Source organism: Benincasa hispida, chromosome 12 (genome assembly GCF_027475165.1).
Source record: "Benincasa hispida cultivar pf3 chromosome 12, pf3_genome.v1.1, whole genome shotgun sequence".
NCBI lineage: Eukaryota > Viridiplantae > Streptophyta > Magnoliopsida > Cucurbitales > Cucurbitaceae > Benincasa > Benincasa hispida.
In genome coordinates, this window is record NC_143489.1 from 59,367,631 (window position 1) to 59,395,209 (window position 27,579).

The 27,579-nt window shown below is 36.4% G+C and overlaps 1 protein-coding gene across 1 annotated transcript; it reads right to left on the reverse strand.

The window, feature by feature from the left end:
- Positions 1–386: 386 nt before the first annotated feature.
- LOC150032101 (uncharacterized) lies at positions 387–7,356 on the reverse strand. The gene is made up of 2 exons (XM_090308391.1): positions 6,949–7,356; positions 387–539 (listed from the first exon to the last, which is right to left on the reverse strand). Exons 1-2 carry the CDS (start codon positions 7,354–7,356, stop codon positions 387–389), a joined length of 561 nt encoding a protein of 186 aa, XP_090164517.1.
- Positions 7,357–27,579: the final 20,223 nt, after the last annotated feature.

Genomic DNA, 27,579 nt, shown 5'->3' on the forward strand with positions numbered 1-27,579 from the left:
AGAAGCAAGCCCAGAGGGCCCTACCTTAACCTGTCCCCAGACAGCAAGCCCTCACCAGGCTGCTGGCATTGCTAAATGCTCCGCCATGAAGCAAGCTCTTCTGAATACGACAGATTCGGAAGTGGCTAAAGAAGTCAAAGGAAGAAAGAGTAGTTGGGCAACTGTATGCGCAAGGGTACATTATTAGATTAGTCTTTTGGGAATTGGCAACATTGACAGGAAGAGGTAGGAATAAACTTTTTTAGGTCTAGCTTCAAATCGGCCTAACCTTCGGTTCCCATAACCAAGTTTTTCTTTATCACTCCTTACTTTCTTTCACAAGTCCCCCCCTTTATGTACTTTTTCTTCAGTGTGGGGCAAAGGGCGCCCTCTACTTCTACTTCTAACTAAAGGCGAACAGCCGGCATTGCAAGCAAATAGAGTTTAGTAATGAGCATAACGGCCTGTTCCGATGGAGAGAAGAACTCATCTTTTCGACTGGGAAATTTCCAAATTTCTGAAACTGCAACGAAATCTTTCAATTTCTTATTTGACCAGGCCTAGAAAGAAGAGAAGGATGAGTAAGAAAATCAGAATTTGTCTCGAGCACGACATGTGTTCTCCTGTCGTCAATCTTATTAGTCGGTGTCTCCACTAGCTGTAGGGCGAAGCAAGGCATTCAGCTAAGAGCTGCCAGCAGCAACTAGAGCATCCCGTCTGAAGGCCGAAGGCAGGAAAGCAAGCCCTAAAGTAAGAAAAGGTAGTCCGAAAGGGCGGGATAAGACAAGGCGGCTAGGCTGAAGGCAAGGAAGTCCCGTCCGGCAACTGTTGGCTGGCTGTCGACGAGGAAGAGTCAACTAGCGATGCCAGCTTCTGAAAGATTATGATTTGAATAAAGATTTCCTTCCAAGGCCAGTTCTTCAAGTTCTTGAGTTCCATTGCATTAATGAATCCGGCTGGAAAGACCTACACCTACTACCCTTTATCAAACCTTCCCCTTTGAATAATAATAAGGTCCATGTGGTCAAAAGAGGTAAATTCCTAAACTGTGTTCTTATCTGAGAAGATGTGTGGAAATGAGATAAATGAGAAACTTAAAAGGTTATTATGTTTTGACTGTTGTTTTACCATCCCTGGCAGAGTTAAGAGCGGCAGGCTGATTATGCTCTGGTTCCAGAATTCCAAAATCTTGATATCGTCTTTTCCTTAGGCCATACTGATGCTACCATAAATAATGAGAAAGGTTTCTGGAGATTCATCAGGGTTTATGGGAATCCGAGTAGAGATAAACCGGTGGATACGTGGGAATTGATCGCAGGTTGAATGGGTTTCTAATCTTCCTTCGATTCTCGGGGGTGATTTTAATGAAATTTCAGAGGCTGATGAAAAGAGAGATCGTGCTGTAGAAGCCAAAGTCAGATAAACTAGTTCAGAGAAACTATCGATGCCAGTAAACTATGCGATCTAGGGCGGAATTGTAATAAGTTTACTTGGAAAAGAAAAAATCTCAATGGAAGTTTCATTTAAGAGAGACTTTAGTACATACTCAATAATGATTTGGTGGCTAGATTCTCCTCTATCCAGGTTAGTCACTTGAACTTTCATAATGCTGACCATAGACCTATTATTGAAAATCTTCATGTTTCAGGTGCCTCTTGTCCTGGGCGAAGGGTTGCAAAACCTATTAGGTTTGAAGAGTGTTGGGTGCAATTTCATGAGTGCAGAGAGATTATCCTTGACTGTTGAAGTAAAAGCTAGGAGGGGGGAGGGGTGGCATTCTTCCCTGATAAATTAAAATAATGTCTGAATAGTCTCGCAAATTGGAACAAAGACAGGTTGAAAGGCTCCTTTAGAAGTGCAATTAGAGAAAAAAAAAAAAAAAAAAAAAAAATTAGTGCTCTTATGGGTCCCTCCGTTAGACTGGGGTCAAGAGCTTCTTAACGCGCAGAAGAAGCTTGAGTAGTTGCTGGATAAGGAAGAAAAATATTGGAGAGGCAGATTTAGAAATGAGTGGCTCAAATGGAGGGACATAAATACTAAATTGTTCGATGCTAAAGGCTCCCACTGGAAGAAGAAAAACTCGATTGATGGTATTATCGATGATTATGGGAATTGGGTTTCTGGGAACGAAATTGTGACAAATTATTTTTGCAACCTCTTCCAGTCAACGCTCTGGAGAGAGGGGCTGCAACTCTTAATACCATCGGCTGCTGACTGACCAGAATAAGAGAAATTTAAATAAACAGATTATGAAAGAGGAGATTGAGGGAACTATAAAGAGTATGTGTCATGGAAAAGCCCTTGGTCCTGATGGGGTGCATGCCAGGTTTTATCAGAAGTTCTAGGACATTGTGGGCACTGATACGATTAGTATGTGTTTGAGGGTGCTTAATAATGGCGACGATTTTGGGCTTCTTAACAAATCCTTAATTACGTTGATTCCCCATGTCCCTAGATCAAAGCACATGGTTGAGTTTCGTCCCATGAGCCTTTGCAATGTAAGCTACAAAATTATCGTAAAGGCTCTGGTCAATAGAATGAAAAAGGTTTTAGATGTGATTATCTCCCAAGCTTAGTCTGCCTTTGTTTTTAAGAGGCTTATTTCAACTAATGCTATCCTGGGCTTTGAGGGTATTCATGCCATAAACTACTGGAGGAAAGGGAAGGAAGGGTGGGTGACCTTCAAGCTGGATATGAGTAAGGCCTGCGACATAGTCAAATGCCCTTTCCTCCGCACTATGCTTTTCTCCATGGATTTCAGCCTGCCCTAGGTCCGGACCATTATGATTTGCGTAGAATCTGTCAAATTTTTGTGCTTATCAATGGCACTCCCCTAACATGAGTTTGCTTCTTGACCTAAATCGGTCGGACCGGTTCAGTTGGACTGCTGGTTTGGGTCTCACACGTGTAGTCTGGGCTAGGGTGAGCAACATTGCAATGCTCTTACCCCAACGTTGCGACACTGCGGGAGATCTTCAGAACTCTGGGCTATTATGAAGAACAGCATTGCAACGCTTGATGAACAGGGTTGCAACACTGTTGGACAGAAAATCATTTCAAGGTTGCAGCAGCTCGACCTACTTCACTTCTTTCTTCAATTACATTCTAATTTCAACTCTAATGACTCCAATCGAATTATAGACACTTAATTACACATTAAGACCCATCGATCAAGAGCCAATTACAAGAATTACAACATAATTGAAGAGAATTTAATGCCAAAACTTGGAAAACCCATATCAGTTTACCATTTTCATACAACTTATGAAAAACACCTATCAAGCCAAAATTAAACCAAATTGAATGCTTAAATGATACTCTGATACCAATTGATAAACTTAGGAAACATGTAACGGAAGAAAACAAGATCATTAAGCATTCTAGTTCATTAATTTTGGCTTTAAAATCAACATGCTCATGAATTAAAAAGAGGGTTTCATCACTAACCTTTGAAGATACACTTGAATCACGAATTTCAGTTGCAATTATCCCTTCTTTTGGATGTGAACCACCACAAGATCTTCCCTACTATCCTCTTGGTATCTTAGATTGAGTTGTGGGACTCAGGATAAGCTTGAATTGGGGAAATGGAGGAGAAAGGTTTTCTGATTTCACTATGAAGAATAGTTTTCTTCAACCTTTAATTTCTCAAAATTCAGCAACAATTACATGCTCATTCCACTCAATATTCCTGCTTTGTATTGCATGACTTTCATGCAACTAACAACCATGCATGAATCACAGCAACTGCTTTGCATTTGAGCTAGAAATTGAAGTGCTTTGGTGAGTAAGCTACTTCAAAGAAAGTGGGAAAATCCCAAATTTTGGATTTTCTACTTTCTCTTCTTTTTTTTTTTTATTTAAATTTTGTTTTCCAAAATAAAAAATTCATTTCAATTTTTTAATTCTTCAATTTAAACATGAAATTTTATTAATTTTAATTAATTAATTCAATAATTAATTTTCTAATAAAATTAATAAATTAATCAAACAATTTAATTAATTCTATTAATTTAATATCAAATATTAAATTATTTTGTCACCAAATGAATCCCTATTCATGAATTTAGTATTTAAATCATATTTAAATATTAATCAATTCTTCAATTTCGTTTAATTTTAAAATTAAACATGTAATTATATCACATATAATTACTAATTCCCTTAATTTGAACGTTTCAAATCAACTTATCATGCTACTCTAAGGTTAATTCGTTTGTGAGTTAGTAGGGGGACCTAATGGACCTACAGATCATGAGCTCCAATGATTCGAGATTAATTGGCTAAATTTTTTACATTGAATTAACCCCATTCATTAACTACTGGGTCACTCCACTGAAGGCCAGAGTTGCGCTCCCCTCATTGTAGATATATTATGTTCACTCGATATAACCATGGTTAGTAAGTTAACCCTTCACAGATTTTTCATAATAATGACTGGGTCAAATGACTGTTTTACCCCCGAGATTACCTCTTGTTCCTTAAGTCCCACTGATCCTCTAATGAACAATTGGTTTGTGATCCGATCATCAAAACTGAGTCCCACTCGGGCCAATGAGAGGGTGGGGCCTCTTGGTCTAAGTCAGCATTTTAAGGGAACAACCTCTCTACTATCTCTGAAAGTGGGTAGGATTAAATTCCATCTTGCACCCTATGTCCCCAGCTATCTACCCAGTCTTACCCCTGAAATGGGAGGCTTATTGAGCCGGCGCTGTTGAACCAACCCTCACCCATGCAAATCTAAGGATAATCCCGAATAAACAGGAGTTCATAGTTAGCTCAGGATTCAGGTTAAGTTACCTAGGTCATTGTTGTGAAATAGTCAATCTTAAATAGTAAACAACTGTATAAAGTAAGAGTGACTTATTTCGTGGTCCGATCTTGCACAAACTCATTGCACAGGACGCTCCCACTCTTCATGTCATTATATGTACGAATTAGGATCACTTCATCTGTAGCACTTTACAACTCTTTGTAACAACTATAGAGTGAATCGCATCCTATAGTGTTATTTGAATAAGGTACCCAACCTTATTCATATATCATAGACCATTTTGATTATTTACTCAAACCTGATCCACTTTTATGTCTCCACTTAAAGTTCAAGTACTCATGTAATAGTCATAGATCTTTTAGTTTATTGGATTTATTTATAAAATGAAATAAGCAATTCATATATTTAATACATCTTTATTGAATTAAACTTCAATAACAACTTTATTGATTTACAGAATGTGTTTATTGTTTACAACCACGAGTTTTAGGATATAAAATCCAACAAACTTCTACTTACACTAAAACTCCAGTGGTAACATACGTATGAATATATAATGCTGAGTTTTTGAGTTTTACGGAAAAGTACAATAAATTAAGGCATCACATACCCATGGTTTACCTTTAGGTATCACATACCCATGGGTTTTTCTCCCGTTTGTCCTACGTTATATACCTCATAGTCCTAGTTTTACTAGGAGATTCTCAAAAACTTTAGCCAAAAAAATCATTGTAAACACGTTAGTATACAATGGACTTCTTATTAAACTATATAAAGAATGCATCTAATTTTCACAACTCTTTGTTTTTCGATGTCGTCACCAAGATTTGATGACTTGAGTTTTTAATAAACTCACAATATGGCTAGGCTGTCATACATCCCCCCATTACATCGAGGTACCCTCAACTCTTTGAGTAAGATGCATCTAACCTGACCAAACATTTTTTGTTACGGTGTCAGCTTTAATCAATAACTCTTATTGACATGTACCATACACTAACTTTTATGGAAACTAAATAATACATGGTGATCTTGTATATTTTTTCAAAAAATTTAGTATTTGTCAATACAAATAGTTAATTTCTTTCTACTTTGAAAAATATACTACTTTTGGATTGCCTACAGACAGGCATGTCTTTTAAATAATATTCCAACACTCAAGGGTTCGACACTAACATATGTGTCAATCTTTTCAGATTTCTGAACCTTGTAAACATCTTGTACGTATCATAAATAACTTTTATGAGTTCTCCATATCTCATATAAAGCTTTAGAAAATACCTTAAATTGGAATGATATTCAAAACAATTAAGGCAATTACATGTAGAGAGTTTTCACTGGATTTCATGTTCTCACAATAGCCCTAGAAATATAAAACTCTATATATTCTTTATCTTGATCTAATCGAAGTGTTCTGATTATTTTACCTAACAAGTTTTATACACCTTGAACTTTTCAAGTGTTCTAAACTTATTACTTAGGTTAAATAACTATTTGCCTTTAGCCTTTTTAAATATCTAAATATTTGCAAATGGCTTTTAATTGGTTGGTTTTAACAGAAGTAGAACAAATATAACTTTTGCTAATGAACATTTCATTTATAACAAAAGTTTTATACATAATATTTTTTTTGACAAAAGATAAAAGAATTTTCATTACAATAATAAAAGTAAACAAGTTTATCTTCTGTCAAAACTACATCTTCCACTGGTTGATCTGAGAAATTCTCCCCTGTTCAAAACTTGGAGTTTACAGGGAACTAGTTTTCTTGTTTTGCTTTCTCTGCTCTTTCCTCTCCAAGGTATTGTGGGCAGTTTCTCTTCCAGTGTCCTTCTTCGCCACAGTGAAAACAATTTCTTTTATCTGTAGCTTTTGCCTTGCCTTTTCTGCCAGTAAGTTTCTTCTTCCTTTTCCCTTTATTCTTCTTTACTGGAATACTCTTACTCTTTGAAGAATAAGCAATATCATGCTTCTTAAAGGACGATCCTCTTTTCTCAGCAGTGGTAACATTTACTTCTGAGTTCAGTCGTCTAGCTCTCATCATGGTCTGGTAAGCCTGTAGCTCATCAAGTTATACTCTATGTTCTTCGTCCGTACAGAATTGCAAGAAACTCTTCAGAAGAGATTCAAGAATAAAACCAACTAGACTCTTCTCATCAACGACAGCACCGTTTACTTCTGCCACGTTGATGGACCATCATGTCCAGGACATGTTCTTTAACAGAGGCCCTTTCTTTCATTCGGCAATTGTAAACATATTTGATTGCATCATGCCTCAGGGAGAAGAACAGTTGTCTAAACATCCCACATAGAGATTCCATAACCTCCCTAGTAGTACTCATGCTCTCATGTTTCTTGGCCAATACATCAAATATGCTGGTAAGAATATAGGCATGAGCTTTCTCGTTTGCCTTAATCCACCTGTCGTAGGAATCCCATACATTTCCATTTGCATTTGAGCTAGGAACGGGAGGACACTCCTCTATTAAAGAGAACCTCAAGTCATCCATCACGAGTATTGTATTTAAGTTTGACTTCCATGTAGCATAGTTATCCCTGGTAAGTTTATCAGAAGCCAATAGTTGTACTAAAGAACTCGTCATTCTGAAATTATAAACAAATTTACTCAATGAATAACTTTTAAACCCAATCATGTTTTAGCAAAGTAATAATGTACCAAAAATTCATTATTTTTGCATGGATACTATAGTGAATCAGAATAAGTGCTATAGAGGGGCAGTCAATTACTCATTCACTAAAGCAAGACATTATTGACTAAATACTATCTTCAGAAAACTCTTATTCTTATAATCATTTAGCTACCATTTTCGGTCAGAACTTACTAATACCTTAGTAATTCTGTAAGTGTAACCCTCTATTTTCAGACCTTAAAGGTTGGCTCTAATGATGCTACCGAACTGGAAAGTCAAGGTTGGAAAATGACCTAAGAAATCCTATCCATTTCTAGAGTTTGAGTTGTTTCAAATCCTATGTTATAATCCTCCGAGGGGATGGCTGTCGTTTAAACGACTAGCACTGGCCGCTTAAAGCTAACCAGCAGGCACAACATAGGATTCTCACGATCCAAACCAATGGAAGAGACCGTAGGACATGTTGATACATATCCTTCACCCACTTACTATGAACTACTTCCCCATTCACCTTGATCTTGACTCATACAAACACTTTCAGAAGAGGTCACTCCCAGGGTGACACGAAGCGTCATATGAATCTCACGATGTGAACTTTCTAGGGACGTGAGAGTTGAAAGCAATATATCATATATTTTATTTTTCATTGAATAACTTCCCCTCATTCACAATGATATTGATTCACGCAAACATTTTCCTAATGGAGGTCACTCCCAGGGTGACACAAAGTGTCACATGAACCTCACGACGTGAACATCTAAGGACGTGAGAATTAAAATCAAAACATCACATTGGATTTTACGGTGAATAACTTCTCCTATTCACAAATGGAGGTCACTCCCAGGGTGACACGAAGTGAAGCATGAATCTCGATTGTGAACTCTTAGGGACACTAGAGCTAAAAATAATATATCATATACATTATTAATCTCCCACTGAAGTGTTCTAACATATCATATATGTTATTTTTATTCGCACTGAAGTGTTCTCATAGCATATCATATGTTATTAAACTCTCACTAAAATGTTCTAATGTTTATGTGGGAATACTTTTTCTCAGGCTTGTTATGGCTAATTAAACAATCTAAGTCTAGGTGTTTATCCAAGTATAACGTTTATATTTGGATTTAACCTACGATGTTTAGGTGATAAACCAATTTTAAAACCTTATACCGCTCACTTATTGCTCATAAAATTGGTTAACAATGCTTAATTATTCGGCCATAATCCTTAAGTAGGAGGTGTTACGTAAACCGTCAACTTAAATACGCCCAAACTTAGACAGGATTATATATCGTTGAGTTTGTAACCCTAGTTTTACAAGATAACAACCTATTTTAACTATTAAAATAAGTGGTTAATCTACGTGAGCATGCAACTTATCTTTATTATGGATTTTAAATGTCTAACCCAATTTTATAACAACTTACAAAATTTTAGACATGCTAAGCATCCATAACATACATCAAAGGCATTCAATATTTAATATAACACTTATATTAAATAATAGAAACCCTAAACATGCATACTATATATTATAACACTTTATAACATATTTTTAATGTATGTAACATACTTCCTATAGTGGGATTTTAAATCTACATGGCATACTTTATGTACATACAAGATTTATTTAATTAACATACATCACATGCATAAATAATTAAACACAGACTGACATGGTTTTAATTTTGGCATTTTCAAGCAAACAAAGGCCTAACTATTACAAAATTTAGCAAAATTTGGCTCCAAAACACTTCTGGACTGCTCGAATCACCTCGAACCAAACCCGAACCACTCGAATTAGACCTCCAAACCTTCAAAAGTGGCTGAACCAGGCTGAATCAAGTCAGCCCGGACCTTCTTGACCCAAACTGATCGGACCAGTTTAGCTGGACCTTCGGTTGGGTTTCATGCGTGCATGCTGGGCTAGGGTGAGCAGCATTGCAACGCTCTCATCCTAGCATTGCAATGCTGCGGGCGATCTTTAGGATTCTGGGCCGCTACGAAGAATAGCGTTGCAACACTGTTAGGCAGAAACTCATTTCTAGGTTGCAGCAGCTTGACCTTCTTCACTTTTTTCTTCAATTACATCTTAATTTCAACTCTAATGATTCCAATCTAATTATAGACACTTAATCACACATTAAGGCCCATCAATCAAGAGCCAATTACAAGAATTACAACATAATTGAAGAGAATTTAATGCCAAAACTCAGAAAAATTATATCACTTCACCATTTTCATACAACTTATGAAAAAACACCCACCAAACCAAAATTAAATCAAATTGAATGCTTAAATGATGCTCTGATACCAATTGATAGATTAGAAAACATGCAACGGAAGAAAAAATGATCATTAAGCATTCTAATTCAGAATTCCAGCTTTAAAATCAATATGCTCATGAATTAAAAAGAGGGTTTCATCACTAACCTTTGAGGATACACTTGAATCACAAATTCCAACTGCAATTCTCCCTTCCTTTAGATGTAAACCACCACAAGGTCTTCCCTACTATCCTCTTGGTGCCTTAGATTGAGTTGTGAGACTCAAAATAAGCTTGAATTGGGGAAATGGAGGAGAAAGGTTTTCTGGTTTCACTATGAAGAACAATTTTCTTCAACCTTTAATTTTTCAGAATTTAGTAACAATTGCATGCCCATTCTACTCAAAATTCCAACTTTATATTGCATGACTTTCATGCAACTAACAACCATGCATTAATCACAGCAGCTGCTTTGAATTTGAGCTGCAAATTGAAATGCTTTGGTCAAGAAAATGAGAAAATCCCAAAATTTGGGATTTTCCACTCTCTTGTTTTTTTTTTTCCTTTAAATTTTGATTTCCAAAATAAAAAATTCATTTCAAATTTTTAGTTCTTTAATTTAAAAATGAAATTTTATTAATTTTACAAAATTAACTCAATAATTATATTTATAATAAAATTAATAAATTAATTAAACAATTTTATTAATTTTATTAATTTAATATCAAATATTAAATTAATTTGTCACCAATTTCATTACCATGAATCATGAATTTAGTATTTAAATCATATTTAAATATTAATCAATTCTTCAGTTCCATTTAATTCCAATATTAAACGTGTAATTATATCACATATAATTACTAATTCCCTTAGTTCTAATTTGAACGTTTCAAATCAACTTATCACGCTACTCTAAGGCTAACTCTTTGTGAGCTTGTAGGGAGACCTAGTGGACCTACAAATCATAGGCTCCAACGATCCGAAATTAATCGGCTAAACTTTTTACATCGAATTAACCTCATTCGTTAACTACTAGGTCACTCCACTAAATCCCAGAATTGCACTCCCCTCACTATAGATATATTGTGTCCACTCGATATAACCATGATTAGTAAGTTAACCCTTCACAGGTTGTTCATAATAACAACTGGGTCAAATGGTTTTTTTAACCCTGAGATTAACTCTTGTTCCTTAAGTCCCACTGATCCTCTAATGAACAATTGGTTTGTGGTCTGATCATCAAACTGAGACCCTCTCGAGCCAATGAGAAGGTGGGGTTCTTTTTTCAAGACCCAGAGTCAGCAATTTAAGGGAATGATCTCTCTACTATCCCTGAAAGCGAGTAGAAGTAAATTCCATCTTACACCCTATGTCCTCAGCTATCTACCCGATCTTACCCCTAAAATGGGAGGCTTATTGAGTCGGTGCTATTGAGCCAACCCTCACCCATGCAAATCTAAGGATAATCCCGAATAAACAGGAGTTCATAGTTAGCTCAAGATTCAGGTTAAGTTACCTAGGTCATCGTTGTGAAATAGTCTGTCTTAAATAATAAACAACGTTATAAAGTAAGAATGACTTATTTCATGGTTCGATCTTGCGCAAACTCATTGTATAGGACGCCTCCACTTCTCATGTTATTACATGTACGAATCAGGATCACTTCGTCTGTAGCACTCTACAACTCCTTGTAACAACTATAGAGTGGGTCACATCCTATAGTGTTACCAGAATAAGGCACCCAATCTTATTCATATACTATAGATCATTTTGACTATTTACTCAAACATGATCCACTTTTATGTCTCCACATAAAGTTCAAGTACTCATGTAATAGCCATTGATCTTTTAGTTTGTTGGATTTATTTCTAAAACGAAATAAGAAATTCATATATTCAATATAACTTTATTGAATCAAACTTCAATAACAACTTTATTGATTTACAGAATGAGTTTATTGTTTACAAACCACGAGTTTTAGGACATAAAACCCAACAAACTGTCTCCAGGAACTAGTTTCCTGAGAGAAAGTACAGATATGATTAGTGGACTTGAACCTATTATCCAGGTCTTTTTATCATTTTCCACTAAGCATGTTTCGATGACAAGTAAATCATATTTACTTTGTCGTTCTACTAATGCATTCTCATCTATAATCTTCAAAACTTTTATAGATGAGTTGGGAGATAGAGAACATTCCTTTGTTAAAACAAATTTTGAATAATCATTTACTAGTACTTTTGATTTGCATGTTGATATATTATTACCGTTAATTAAAGCGGAAGCGAGTATATCTAAAGAATTCGACGTGCTGAAATTTTAAACAAATTCTTATTAGTAAATTGCAACTAAACCCAATACAATTTTTAGCAAAAGTAATAATGTACGAAAAACCATTATTTATTTGCAACGATACTATAGTGAGTCAGAATAAGTGTTATCGAGGGGTAGTCAAATACTCTTTCGCTAAAGTAAGACATTCTTGACTAAATACTATCTCTAAAATAACTCCTACTCCTATTCTCATTTAGTTACTGTTTTCGATTAGAAATTACTAACACTTAGTAATTCTGTAAGTGTAACGCTTCATTTTCAGACTTTAGAGGTTGGCCCTAACGATGCTATCAAATTAGAGAGTCAAGGTTGAGAATGGACCTAAGAAATCCTATCCATTTCTGGAATTTGAGTTGTTCTGAATCCTATGTTACAACCCTCTAAGGGGATCATTGTGGTTAACGACTAGCTAGTGTCGCCTAAAAGGACAACAGGTACAACATAGGAATCTCACAGTCCAAACTAACAGAAGAGACCGTAGAACACGTTAACACGTATCCTTCACCCACTTACTATGAACTAATTCCCCCATTCACCTTGATCTTGACTCATGCAAACACTTTCCGAATGAAGCAATCGAGGTATAATCAACATGAAGCGTTGAACGGGTCTCACGGTGTGAACTTTCTTGGGATGTGAGAGTTGAAATTAATATATCGTATATTTGATTTACTATGAACAACTTCCCCTTATTCACCTTGATCTTGACCTTTGCAAACAGTTTCTGAATGGAGCAGTCGAGGTATAATCGACACGAAGCGTTGCACGGATCTCATGGTGTGAATTTTTAGGGACGTGAAAGCTAAAATCAATCTTTCGTATACTTGATTTTACTGTGAACAACTTTTCCTATTTACCTTGATCTCGACTCATGCGAACACTTTTCGAATGGAGGTCACTCCTAGGATGACACGAAGCGAAGCATGAATCTCAATGTGAACTCTTAGGGATGCGAGAGCTAAAAACAACATATCGTATATGTTATTAATCTCCCACTGAAGTGTTCTAACAACATATCATATATATTATTAAACTCCCACTGAAGTGTTCTAACAATATATCATATATGTCATCAAACTCCCACCAAAGTGTTCTACTATTTGTTTGGGCAATAGTTTACCCAAGTATAACGTTTATAAATAGATTTAACCTACGATGTCTTTGTGATAAACTGTTTTATTACCTTACACCGCCCACGCACACTTATAAAACCTATTAATAACACTCAATTATTCGACCATAATCCCCAGGTAGGAGGTGTTCTGTAAACCATCAACTTAAAAACCTCCTGCCTTAGATAGGATTATACACCAGTTGAGTTTATAAACCGTGTTTTATAAGATAACGACCTATTTTAACTATTAAAAAAAATGTTTAACCTACGTGAGTATGCAACTTATCTTTGTTATGAATTTTAATGTGTGATCCAATTTTATAACAACTTATAAAATAAAAGACATGCTTTGCATCCATAACAATCAACAAAAGCATTCATAATTTAATATAACACTTACATTAAACATTAGAAATCCTGAACATGCATACTATATATTATAACTCTTTTATAACATATATCCAATGCATGTAACATGCTTCCTATGGTGGGATTTTAATTCTACATGACATACAATATGCACATACATGTTTTAATTTAAATAACATATATCACATGCATAAATATTAAACAACACTGATATGGTTCAACTTTAGAATCTTAAGCAAGCAATAATAACTAAATTATTACAAAACATGTCAAAAATAGCATACATTTAAAGAATCCTCCAAATCTAAGTTGGTTTTCACGAAATCTCAGCTTCAAATCCTTAGTGAACCACCAAGAGATCTTCTCTACTATTCTCAACCTTGAATTTAAGTGGTGGAACTTAAGATTGAAGTGAATTGTGAAGGGTTTAGAGAGGGTTTTTGCAGAAAACTAATATTACAGCAGTTTAGGAGATAATCAGCTTTATCATCCACTTCAATCTGAAATTGAAGTATTTTTATCTCAATTTTTCATGCAAGCACTGAAGGATCAACTAATGCCCACCTTAATTAGATTAAGGAAGTGGGCTAGGTGTAAGTGTATGGTCAAAACACATCCATTTTTCCAAGAAGTGGAAAAATCCACTATCAACCTCAAATTCCATTTTCCATTTCTAAATTTAATTAATTCAAAATGAACTAATTTTTTTTTAAAAAAAACAATTCAATTTCTGAAAATGAAAATAAAAATTAATTTGATTTTAATTAATTAATTAAATAATAATTTAATATCAAATATTAAATTAATCAAGCATCTAATTTTGAACAAGAATCCTATTCAAGTAATTAATTTTTAAATCAATGTTTATATATTATAAACTCTCCAATTTCATTTAATTTCGATAAATTAAATGTTTAATTATATCGAGTACAATTATTCAAACCATAATTGCAATTTGAAGACTTCAAATTGAAAACCCTAAATTCAATTTGAACATTTCAAATTGAGAATTTTAATTTCAATTTGAACATTTCAAATTGAGAATTTTAATTTCAATTTGAAAATCACTCAATTTACTAATCCAAGGTGTTCATGTTTTACGAGCTAGTAGAGGGACCTTATGGACTTACAAATCATGAGCTCCAACGATTTGAGATTAATTGACTAAAACTCTTTAGACCAAATTAATCAATATTTCTTAACTACCGAGTCACACCACTATAGCTCGATAGTTGCACTCTCCTCACTGTAGATATATTTGTATCCACTTGATTTAACCATAATTAGTAAGTCGACCCTTCACAGGTTGTTCGTAATAATGGTTGGGTTAAATGTTGTTTTACCCTCGAAATTACATCTTGCTCTTTAAATTCCATTGATCCTCTAATGAATAACTAGTTTGTGATCCAATCACTAAACTGAATCCCTTTTAGGCCAATGAGAGGGTGAGGCCCTTGTTCAAGACTTGGAATCAATACTTAAGAGAACAACCTTTCTCCTATCCCTAAATTGGGTAGGCATGAATTCCATCTTACACTCTATGTCTCCCAACTATTTACCCAGTCTTACCCCTGAAATGGGAGACTTATTGAGCTGGCGCTGTTAAGCCAACACTCATCTATGAAAATCTAAGGATAATCCCGAATAAACAGGAGTTCATAGTTGGCTTAGGATTAAGATCGAGTTACCTAAGTCATTTATGTGAAATGGTCAGTCTTAAACAATAAACAACATTATAAAGTAAGAATGACTTATTTCTTGGTCTGATCTTATGCAAACTCATTACATAGGACGCCCCCACTCCTCATGTCTCAATACATGAACGAATCAAGATCACTTTGTTTGTAGCACCTTACAACAAATTGTAACAATTACAGAGGGGGCCGCATCCGATAATGTTACCAGAATAAGGTACCCAACCTTATTCATATACTATAGACTGTTTTGGTTATTTACTCGAACTTGATCCATCTTTATTTCTCTATATAAAGTTCAAGTATTCATATAATGACCATGGATCTTAGTTTATTGGATTTAGTCTTTACAAGTGCAATTTACATATTCAACAACAACTTTATTGAATAAATATCAAATAACATCTTTATTGATAATAGAATATGTTTAACTTTACAAGCTGCAAGTTTTAAAACATACAACCCAACAGAGGATTACGTGGGAATGGTGCTAGAATCTATGTTCACAAGGATCTCTGGCTCGAGGGCATATCCTCTAAAGTTCCGTTATGTTTGAATAGAAACATGGAGTTAAAACGTGTGTGATCTCCTAGATCCTGACAAGAATTGGAATTATGCTTTAATCAGTGACTATTTCCTCTCGGATGATGCTAATTCCATCCTTAACATGCCCACAACAAGTCGAAGTGGAGCTGATGAGATTGTTTGGGGTTTGGACCTTGAAGGTTGTTTTTTAGTCAAGAGTGCCTACAATCTACCTATTTGTGGTGAAGTTATGGTCCATGCCTCTAGGTCAAAATTTTTTAGGCATAAGCCTTTTTAGAAGTCAGTTTGGGGGTTTAAGGTACTGCCTAGAGTGAAGCTCTCTGTGTGAAAAGCAGTTAATGATATTCATCCAACTTTTGGCAATATCACTAACAGAGGGATCTCTACTAATCCTCTTTGTTTGTTTTGTAGGAAGTTTGTTGGGACTTCAAATCATGTGTTATAGGGGTGCATGTTCTCAAAAGGTGTGCTTTCTTTCTTCCCATCCTTCTATAAGCTTTTTGGTTTTTTTAGGGAATCCTGGAGCTCGGCGAACTGCTGAGATGAGGTCGTGAGGGAGCTATCTGGTTTAGGATTGGGAGGTTGTGGCCATCCTTATATGGGATGTGTGGAATTATCAGAATCTAGTGAATTCCAGTGGCTCCACCCCTAATGGAAATGTGCGGTGGAGGATCTCTTTGCATGCTTAGGAGTTTTTTATGTGTGTTGTCAGGGTGTCACCTTGCTTAGAGAAGTGAGTCAGCCAAGTCATGGTTCATGGTCTTCTCTTAATTTTGGCCTCTCGAAAATCAACATTGACACATCGTGGGTCAATGATGATGTAGCGGGTGAAATGAACTGGGCTGTTTGTGACTCCGTTAGGTCTCTTGTTCTTGATGGGTGTGAGGAGGTGAAGGTGAATTGGGCCATTAATATCCTAAAAGCCCTTTCTGTTATCTAGGGTTTATCTGACTTTCTTTCTAGGTTTTGATGATGGTCCCTGAAGAATCTCTTATTTAACGCATTCATAAATATACAGAATAGTTATGCAACTTATACAACATTACAACAAGCTTAAGCAATCAAATACAAAAAGGAATGAGAGACATACCTTTGAAGAACACTTCTTCTGTAAATCTCTCGCTCTCCTAAACAATTGGATAGAAATCTCGCTCTCGTGAGCAATTGAATAGTAACCTCTCGTTGTCATCACAATCGTCTAGCCAATCTCTCGTCATCGTTCAGATCACGAATAGTCTACTCCTCGGACAAGAACCCTTCGACATTACCACTTGGCAACCTGGGTATTCTTGGATTGAGAATCCAGGAGGTGTGGGCTCTGTGTGAAATCGAACTACATGATCAAGTAAGTGGGAGAAAGAATTTGTCTATCACATAGACAGCGAGTGCTTGATTTTTTTGAAAATCTCGCTCTCTTGAGAATCGCCTAGCTAATCGCTTAGCAAATCTCGCTCTACATGATCGTTTAATCTCTCACTATACATGATCGTTTAGTAAATCTCGCTAGCACACGATCATTTAGTAAATCTCGTTTTACACGATCGTTTAGTAAATCTCGCTCTACACGATCATTTAGTCTCTTGCTTGAAGGCTGTTGTGTAGTCTCTCGGGAGCAAACCGATTAGTAATTTACTAAATGAAACGATCACTTTGTAAAATGAAAACACTTTTCATTTTATTTTTCAGTTATAAAAAAACTGAACATAACCTCCCACTTCATGCATGGTTAAAGGAGAAACCAAATAACAATCACAATTATCATATAATTGTTTTATTATTATAAATAAATATAATAACCAACTTATCATATTATATTTATAACATGTAGTTTTAATATCACATCATATGTAACATTTAAAACATAGTTCTTTTCTCCTTTATTTAATATAAATCATATTTATATCAAATTCCTCCAATTAATGTATCTCATACATAAAATGAATTATATCACATATAATTGAACTAATTTAATTATATCATATATAATCAAATTCCCTCTTGTTAATTTGAACACTTGAAACTAACCCAAAAACTTATTCTCAACTTGAATCCATTGAGCTACTAGGGGGACTTTATGGACCTGTAGCTTGAAGCTCCAATGGTACGTGAATAACTGACTAAACTCTTTAATCACGAAATCTACCATCTGTTAATTTTCAAACACTCCACTAAAGACCGACAGCTGCACTCTTCTCATTACAGATATATTTCTGTGTCCATTGGATATAACCAATCAACAGTACGATAACCCTTCACAGATCGCTCGTAAGTACAACTGAGCCAATTTACTGTTTTGCCTCTGTAGTTACATCTAACTCCTTAAGTATCACTGATTCCTCTAATGAACAATACATCATAGTCCTACTATAAGTGAACACTTCTCGGGTCATGAGAAAGTATGTGGTGCCACATCGTTCAAGCCCTGAAATCAACCCTTAAGGAAGCAATCTATCTACTTACTTCTGCTTCAGGGAAGGAGTGAATTCCATCTTGTGTAGTTGAGTTCCTAGCTTCCCAATCAGACCAATCTCCAAAGTGGTAGGTTTGAGTCAGAAATCTGGCCACTCACACCCATGCAAATCAAAAGACCGCCCTCATAGGCAGAAGTTCCCAACTCACTCAAGATTAAGGTCAAGTTACCTATGGTCATCCTAGTGAAATGAAAGTCTCTGTCATGAACGATGTTATATAACGAGACTAAACATTTCGTGGTCTGGTCTTACACAAACTCCTTTGTATAGGGCATCCTCGCTCGCATGTTTCCACATGAATGATCAGGATCAGACCATTTTTAGCATTTTACAACACTTGTAACATCTACAAAGCGGGTCGTATCAATAGTGTCATAAGGATAAAGTTTACCTTCTTTATCCATATACTACAGACCATTTAGGTTATCACTTAAGGCATGATCCACTTGTATGTCTCCACATACATGCTTAAGTTACAACGATAACCAGAGATCTTAGTTTATTGGTTTTTGGTTAATGCAACTGAAATATCTCATGTTTCATAGACAACAGTGAAGAAAATATCTCATATTATTGCATCACAAGCGTTTGTTCATATAGGTGTTTACAAACTACAAGACCTTACATGATTTAAGGCATCAATCCCAAAAATCTCCCACTTCTCTTAAAGCGAGTGGGTGTACAAGATAAAAACAAGTACAAAACAATAAACTAGGGAACTAAGGCCCAATACAAAATCTCCCACTTGCCTAGTCTAGTCGCAGACGGCCCCGTGGACCCATGCTCTATAGGTGACCCTAAAAAACTGTAGCCGTGAGAGCCTTCATAAACGGGTCAGCAACGTTGTGCTTCGAAGCAATCTTCGTAACTATCACATCCTCTCGATGCACAATCTCGCGGATGATATCATACTTCCGCTCTATATGTTTGTCGCGCTTGTGACTCCTAGGCTCTCTAGAGTTTACCACATCACCACAATTATCACAATAAAGGGTGATGGGCCTAGACATGTCTAGAACAACCTCCAAATCAGTTAGGACCTTCCTGAGCCAAACAACTTCCTTAGCAGCTTTACAAGCCGCTTTATACTCGGCCTCCATCGTGGAGTCAGCGATGCACCCCTACTTAGTGCTTCACCATACTATAGCCCCTCCGTTAAAAGTGAACACTGATCTTGAAGTGGATTTCCAAGAATCCTTATCAGTCTGAGAATCAGAGTCCGTGTATCCAGTAAGGATTAAATCCTTAGATCCATACACGAGCATGTAGTCCCTCGTTTTCTAAAGATACTTGAGGATGTACTTGATGGCAGTCCAGTGACCCTGTCTTGGATTAGACTGATATCTATTGACTAAACCTACTAGCAGATGTCAGGTTTAATACATAACATCGCATATATCAAACTGCCAACGGCAGATGCATAGGGGACCTGTCTCATTTCCTCAACCTCTTGAGGTGTCTTAGGATACTGTTCCTTACACAATGTAACTCTATGCCGAAAAGGTAGTAGGCCCTTTTTGGAGTTCTGCATCGAGTACTTGATCAATATCTTGTCAATGTACAATGTTTGAGACAGCGCTAGCACTTTGTTCTTTCGATCCCGAAAGATCTGAATATCGAGAACAAACTGAGCCTCTCCCAAATCTTTCATTTGGAATTGGGTCGCTAGCCAATTCTTAACTAAAGTTAGTAAACCTAATCATTCCCAATGAGTAGGATATCGTTTACATACAACACTAGGAAAAGTACTGAACTGTTGATGATTTTCTTGTAGACACAAGGCTCATCAATGTTTTGGTCAAAGCCATAAGATTTGATTGCAATATAAAACCTAATGTTCCAATATCGAGACACCTGTTTTAGCCCATATATGGACTGATTCAGTTTGCAAACCTTTTTCTCTTGAACTTGGGCTATGAATCCCTTGGGCTGCACCATATAAACGGTCTTCTTAAGATTACCATTCAGAAAGGTAGTCTTGACATCTATTTTCCATATCTCATAGTCATAATATGAGGCAATGGATAGAAGGATGTGGATAGACTTCAACATGACAACAAGTGAGAAAGACTCCTCATAGTCAACTCCCTCTACCTGGGTATAACCCTTTGCCACAAGTCTAGTCTTGAAGGTTTGCACCTTTCCATCAGCACCCTGTTTCCTCTTATAGATCTATTTACAACCTATAGGTTTAACCCCATCAGGCTGATCTACAAGATCCCATACTGAGTTGAAGTACATATACTCCATCTTTAGATCCATGGCTTTGACCCATTTATCTCGTTAACATCCTCCATTTCCTTCTGAAAATACAACGGATCCTCAACTTCGCCATCGGCTACCATAGCAAGAATTTCAGTGAAACCCATGTAGCAAACAGGTGGGTTCGCAACCCTCCCACTATGTCGAGGTTCCCTTAACTCTTAAGGTGGATTTGACATACCAGATGAACTTCCATCAACAACTCTTGTTGATGGAGCAAGCTCTTCAACAACTCTTGTTGAAGCTTCAGTAGTTTGGTTAGAAAGTTCACGCAACACGATTTTACTACGTGGACTATGCTCCCCCATATGATCCTCCTTCAGAAGGGTAGCATTTTTCGACACAAACACTTTATTTTCCTTAAGATCATAAAAGTAACCTTCCCGCGTACCTTTGGAATAGCCTACAAATAGGCACAGCCTCGAACATGGTTCCAATTTCTTAGGATTAGCCTCAAGTACATGTGTTGGGCAACCCTGAATGAGAAAGAGATGCAAACTAGCTTTACGCCCATTCCACAACTCCAAAGATTTTCTGGTAACACACTTAGAAGGAATACAATTGAGGATATAAGCTGCAGTCTCCAATATAAAACCCAAAACGAGCCCGGTAAGGAAGCGTAACTCATCATCGACCGAATCATGTCCAACTGGGTTATTTTTCTCCTCTTCGATACACTATTCTACTGAGGAGTACCAGACACTGAAAGTTGGGAAATGATTCTATGTTCTATCATATAGTTCTAGAATTCAGAATCCAAAAACTCTCCACCCTGATCTGATTAAGCGTTTTAATCCATTTATCCAATGCATTTTCAACTTCAGCCTTAAACTCTTGAACTTTTCAAAGGATTCTGACTTTCGTTGCATCAAATAAACATACCCATACTGTGAGTAATCAACAGTAAAAATGATGAAATACTCGTAGCCTCCCTTGGCTTAAACATTCATTGGATCATTGAGGTCTGAATGCACTAACTCTAGAGGTTCTTTGGCTCAATAACCATTTCCAGTAAAAGGTCTTTTAATCATCTTACCTTTAAGGCATGACTTGCATACAGGTAAAGAATTTTCCTCTAACTCACTTAGAAGTCCATTCTTCACCAACCTCTCAATCCTATTGAGATTTATGTGCCCTAATCGAAGGTTCCTAAGTTGAGTATTTTCTTTAGGAGAAATATTAAGTCGTTTATTTTGAGTTACGACAGTTTTAAATATCTCTATGTTATAGAGGGAATTTTTTGTTAACAGTCTTAGCACATACAAATTATTTTCCAATTTTGCTGAACAAATCTCAACACCATATTTTAGAATAAACATTTTATTCACCGAAAAGTTGAGAGTATATTTACATTCAATCAGACACTTTACAGAAATTAAGTTTCGCTTTAACTCAAGAACAATATACACATCATTCAAAATGATAAATTTATTATGTAAAGTCAACTGAAGTCCTCCCACTGCCACAACTGAGACAACGTGCCCGGTGCCTACTCGCATCATCATCTCACCAGCCTCAAGTTGCCGCCAAGATCTAATCCCTGAAAAGAATAACAACATGATTAATAGCGCCGGAGTCAATAATCCAGGCAGAATTATCATTCTCCACTAAACAAGTTTCCAAAACTAGTAAATCATATTTACCTTGTTTTGCCTTGGCCTTAGCCTTTTTCTTCTCCTTCAACCAGCGAGGACAGTTTCGCTTCCAATGCCCGTCCTGGTTGCAATGGAAACATTTTCTTTTTTCAATCAGCACTAGTCGTCTACCCTACTGTGCGGCATGTTGTGGGTTAGCAGGTGTCTTCCCCTTACCACCCTTCTTCTTCTTCCACTTAGAAGTGTTAGAAGTAGAGGGTGCAGACTTATTTTTTGAGGTCGAACCCCGATGGAACTTCTTAGATAATGAAACAACATTTGTCTCACCAACCTTCTTCTTCTTACTTTTCAGTAAGGATTGGAATGTCTACAACTCGTTGAGGAGAGTTGCAAGGGTATAGTCAACTTTGTTCAGCACAGCATTGCTGACAAAATGCAGGAAGCTTTCTGGAAACGAGCACAGAATTATTCTAACCTGATTGCCCTCATCGATGCGTGACCCATTCATCTCCGCCACATTAAAGTGGACCATCATGTTCAGAACATGTTCTTGAACAGATATACCCTTCTCCATTTTAGAGTTGAAGATGCATTTCAGAGCTTCATGTTTGAGTTGTTCAGACGATTGTCTGAACATCCCCCGCAAGGATTCCATGATCTCACGCGCAGAGACCATAGACTCATGCTTCTTGGCCAATACATCGTTCAGATTGGCCAAGATATAAGCTCGGGCTTTCTCGTTCACCCGTGTCCATTTCTCATATGCCTCTCGAACATTTCGAGCAGCAGTTTGAGTTGGAATAGGAGGATATTCCTCCGTAAGGATGAACCTTAAGTCATCGATGATCAATATGGTATTTATCGTATTTTTTCAACTAGCGTAGTTTTCGCCAGTCAATTTATTGGCACTTAATAGAGCTAATGTGGCTGTAGCCATTTTAAAGTTACTGAAAAACATGAACAAACTTAGTGAGTCTATGCATTATCACTTTTAACACCAGTTATAGTTTTAGCAAAATAGTTTCTATGTACCCTAAGTGAAAAAACATTTATTTTGCAATGGTGTCCCAGCGAGGCAGGACAAAAGTCACCGTTAGGGTGATCAAGTGCCCCTTCACTGGGATAAAACATTTTCAACAATTAGACAGAAGCAACTCTTGTAACTGACTCTAACAGTCACCATTTTTTGGTCCAGAACTGTTAACCTTTAACAATTCCACGTAAGTGTAACCCCTCATTTTAGACTCTAGAGTCCCACTCTAATGCGCCCATCGTAGGGAAAAAGTAGATTAGGACAAAAGACTAAAGTTGACCTTATCCTATACAAAAGATCAGATAAAGAGTCGTGCAAAACTGCCATCCTTTAGGGGGACATTCCCAGGGTACCTCGAGGCGATGCACAAAACGTTATCCAACCTAATGAGAGAGACTGTGGGATATGTTGTCACACGTCCCGCTCTCACTTACTATGAACTTTCTCTCCATTCACCTTGGTATTGACATACCCAAACACCATCCTTTACGGGGACACTCCTAGGGTGCCTTGAGGCTGAGGATAGATCTCACACTGTGAAAATTAGGGAGAAACTTGAAGAGGTTTAAGTGAAGTATCATATATCCCAAGTACCTCCCATTGAATGTTCTACCTAGGGGTTCATTAACTTATACAATCTAGCTACTGATTTTATCTAAGTGTGTGTTTAATTTTCTAAAAAAAAAACTCTTTCTTTTGATAATTAAACAAGTTCGAATCAAGTTCTATTAAACACTTTAATGGACTATCATCGAATTTGCATGCACGCATCAAATCTATCTAATTCATCTTTCCATGTAGGTTCCCAGGTAGGGGTGTTCTGTTTCCGTCAGTTTAAGTACCTTAGCCCATACAGAACCTGCCTTAGACAAAAGGTCCTTTATAGATAGATTTGGTACATATTTAATCTTTTATTAGTCAATTTAATCCTATTAAATTTATTAGAAGTTTAAACCTTAGGTTTATAACCTCATTAGAACCGTGATCTTAGGCCTATCTCCATCAAATTTTAAAACTCTTTTAAAATATGATTCAAGCCTAAGTTTGCATGCATGTTTTTCTTATTGATTTTAGTTCTAATTTCCATTATACCACTTATAAAAGAAAACAACCAAAATCATTCACATTGCTAAGCTAAACTAGGTATTTATAACTCTTATAAATTTAACCTATGTGTCATGCTTCATGCAACGTCCATTCATTACTATATATAACTCTTATATAAAGAAGTAATGAGCTAAGCATACATGCTTCCATACACCCTTATACTCTAACATTTATAATATAAAGATGATGCATGAATATGCTTAATGCATGCATAAATATAACTCTTATATTATATAATGCATGAGCATACTCTTGAAGTAATTTAATCATGCAAACTACTATATCATAACTCTTACAATATAGAGATGATGCATGATAAATGAATAACCTATGGTGGGATTTAAAACTATATGACATATAATAAAAACATACATCTCATGTACATTCACTAAAATTAATGGACCGGGATGATTAGCCTAAAAAATCGAAAATAAGTCTATCTATTACATTAAACCATCGAGCAAATTGGTTCAACAAGAGAACCGGGTCTTGAACCGCCCGGGCAAAGCCTTCTTTGTGATCGTCTAGCAAAATTGGTCAAGTAACCACGATCGTGTAGCAATGATCGAGTACCTTTGACTATGCAATGAAGCATGAAGGCCACTTGATCGTGCAGTGCACCAAGTTTAAACACAAGCCTAAACGATCGTGAAGACGACTACTATGCTATGAAGCATGATCGTCTAGACGATCAAAGAGAAAGCACTAAGTAACACTTACCGAGCGATCGTGTAGCCAGTGACTATGTGATAAAGCATGTTGGCCTACACAATCGTTTAGTGCGCGCGCATCTACCTTTCAATGAGTATCCCATACTCAACGATCATTTACCCCATCGTTTACACGACCTGACCAACTCTTGGTGTTCTTCTTCCTCGAAGTAATGCGCATCTCCATGCCTTGAAGCTTCATCAAGAGCGACTTGAAAAGACTCATACTCTTTGAATTACAGACTCGATAGCAAGTTAATATATCCAAAAACACAGGGGCCCTTACAATTAACTTTGAAATGTAAAGGAATTCATTAACCAGAGGCAATCATCTCAAAAAATCCATTAACCCACATCCACAGATACATTTATCACTTAAACATGATGTAGACATGCTTAAACACCCACCAAGAATGAAAATGCAATTCTATACAACAATGGATTTGGAATATCAGAACCTGGCTCTGATACCAATAGAAGGATCTTTTACTCAAGAGAACCCGTGAGAGAAAGCAAGATCTTTCCAAGCCCAATGTGAAAGAATTAAACGAATTCACAAACATACAAAACAGTTATGCAACTTATACAACATTACAACATGCTTAAGCAATCGAATACAAAAAGGAATGAGAGACATACCTTTGAAGAACACTTCTTCTGTAAATCTTTCACTCTCGTGAACAACTGGACAACAATCTCGTTCTCGTGAGCAATTGAATAGCAACCTTTTGCTGTCGTCACAACCGTTTAGCCAATCTCTCATTGTCGTTCAGATCACGAACATTCTGCTCCTCGAACAAGAACACTTCAACACTACCACTCAACAACCTTGGTATTCTCGGAGTGAGAATTCAGGAGGTGTGGGCTCTGTGTGAATTTGGTAAAAACGATCAAGTAATTGGGAGAAAGGATTTGTCTATCGCATGGACAGAGAGTACTTGATTGTTTAGAAAATCTCGCTCTCGTGAGAATCGCCTAGCCAATCGCTTAGCCAATCACTTAGCAAATCTCGCTCTACACGATCATTTAGTCTCTCGTTGTACACGATCGTTTAGTCTCTCGTTATACATGATCATTTAGTAAATCTCGCTAGCACACGATCGTTTAGTAAATCTCGCTTTACACGATCTTTAGTAAATTTCGCTTTACACGATCTTTAGTAAATCTCTCTCTACACGATCGTTTAGTCTCTCGCTTGAAGGCTATCGTGTAGTCTCTCATGAGCAAAACGATTAGTAATTTACTAAATGAAGCGATCACTTTGTAAAATGAAAACATGTTTCATTTTATTCTTCGGTTATAAAAAACTGAACATAGCCTCCCACTTCATGCACGGTTAAAGGAGAAACCAAATAACAACCCACAATTATCATATAATTGTTTTTTTATTATAATAAATATAATAACCAACTTATCATATTATATTTATAACCTATAGTTTTAATATCACATCATATGTAATATTTAAACCATAGTTCTTTTCTCCTTTATTTAATATAAATCATATTTATATCAAATTCCTCTAATTAATGTATCTCATACATCAAATCAATTATATCACATATAATTGAACTAATTTAATTATATCATATATAATCAAATTCCCTCTTGTTAATTTGAACACTTGAAACTAACCCAAAAACTTATTCTCAACTTGAATCCATTAAGCTACCAAGGGGATCTTATGGACCTGTAGCTTGAAGCTCCAACGGTATGTGAATAACTGACTAAATTCTTTAATCACGAAATCTACCATCCGTTAACTGTCGGGCACTCCACTAAAGACCGATAGCTGCACTTTTCTCACTACAGATATATTTCTGTGTCCATTGGATATAACCAATCAACAGTACGATAACCCTTCACAGATTGCTTGTAATTATAGTTGGGCCAATTTACCGTTTTGCCCCCTGTAGTTACATCTAACTCTTTAAGTACCACTGAATCTTTTAATGAACAATACATCATAGTCCTACTATAAGTGAACACTTCTCGGGCCATGAGAAAGTGTATGGCACCACAAGCCTCAGAATCAACCCTTAAGGGAGTAATCTATCTACTTACCCCTACTTTAGGGAATGAGTGAATTCCATCTTGTATAGCTGAGTTCCCAGCTCTCTAATCAGACGAATCCCCAAAGTGATAGGTTTGATTCGGCAATCTGGCCACTCGCACCCATGTAAATCAAAGAACCGCCCTCATAGACAAGAGTTCCCAATTCACTCAAGATTAAGGTCATGTTACTTATGGTCATCCTAGTGAACTGAAAGTCTCTATCATGAACGACGTTATATAACAAGACTAGACATTTCGTGGTTCGGTCTTATACGAACTCTTTTGTATAGGGCATCTCCGTTTGCATGTCTCTACATGAATGATCAGGATCAGACTATCTGTAGCACTTTACAACACTTATAACATCTACAAAGCGGGTCGTATCCGTAGTGTCACCAGGATAAGGTTTCCCTCCTTTATCTATATACTATAGACCATTTAGGTTATCACTTAAGGCATGATCCACTTGTATGTTTCCACATATATGCTTAAGTTACAACTATAACCAGGGATCTTAGTTTATTGGTTTGTGGTTAATGAAACTAAAATATCTCATATTCCATAGATAACAGCGAAGAAAATATCTCATATTATTACATCACAAGCATTTGTT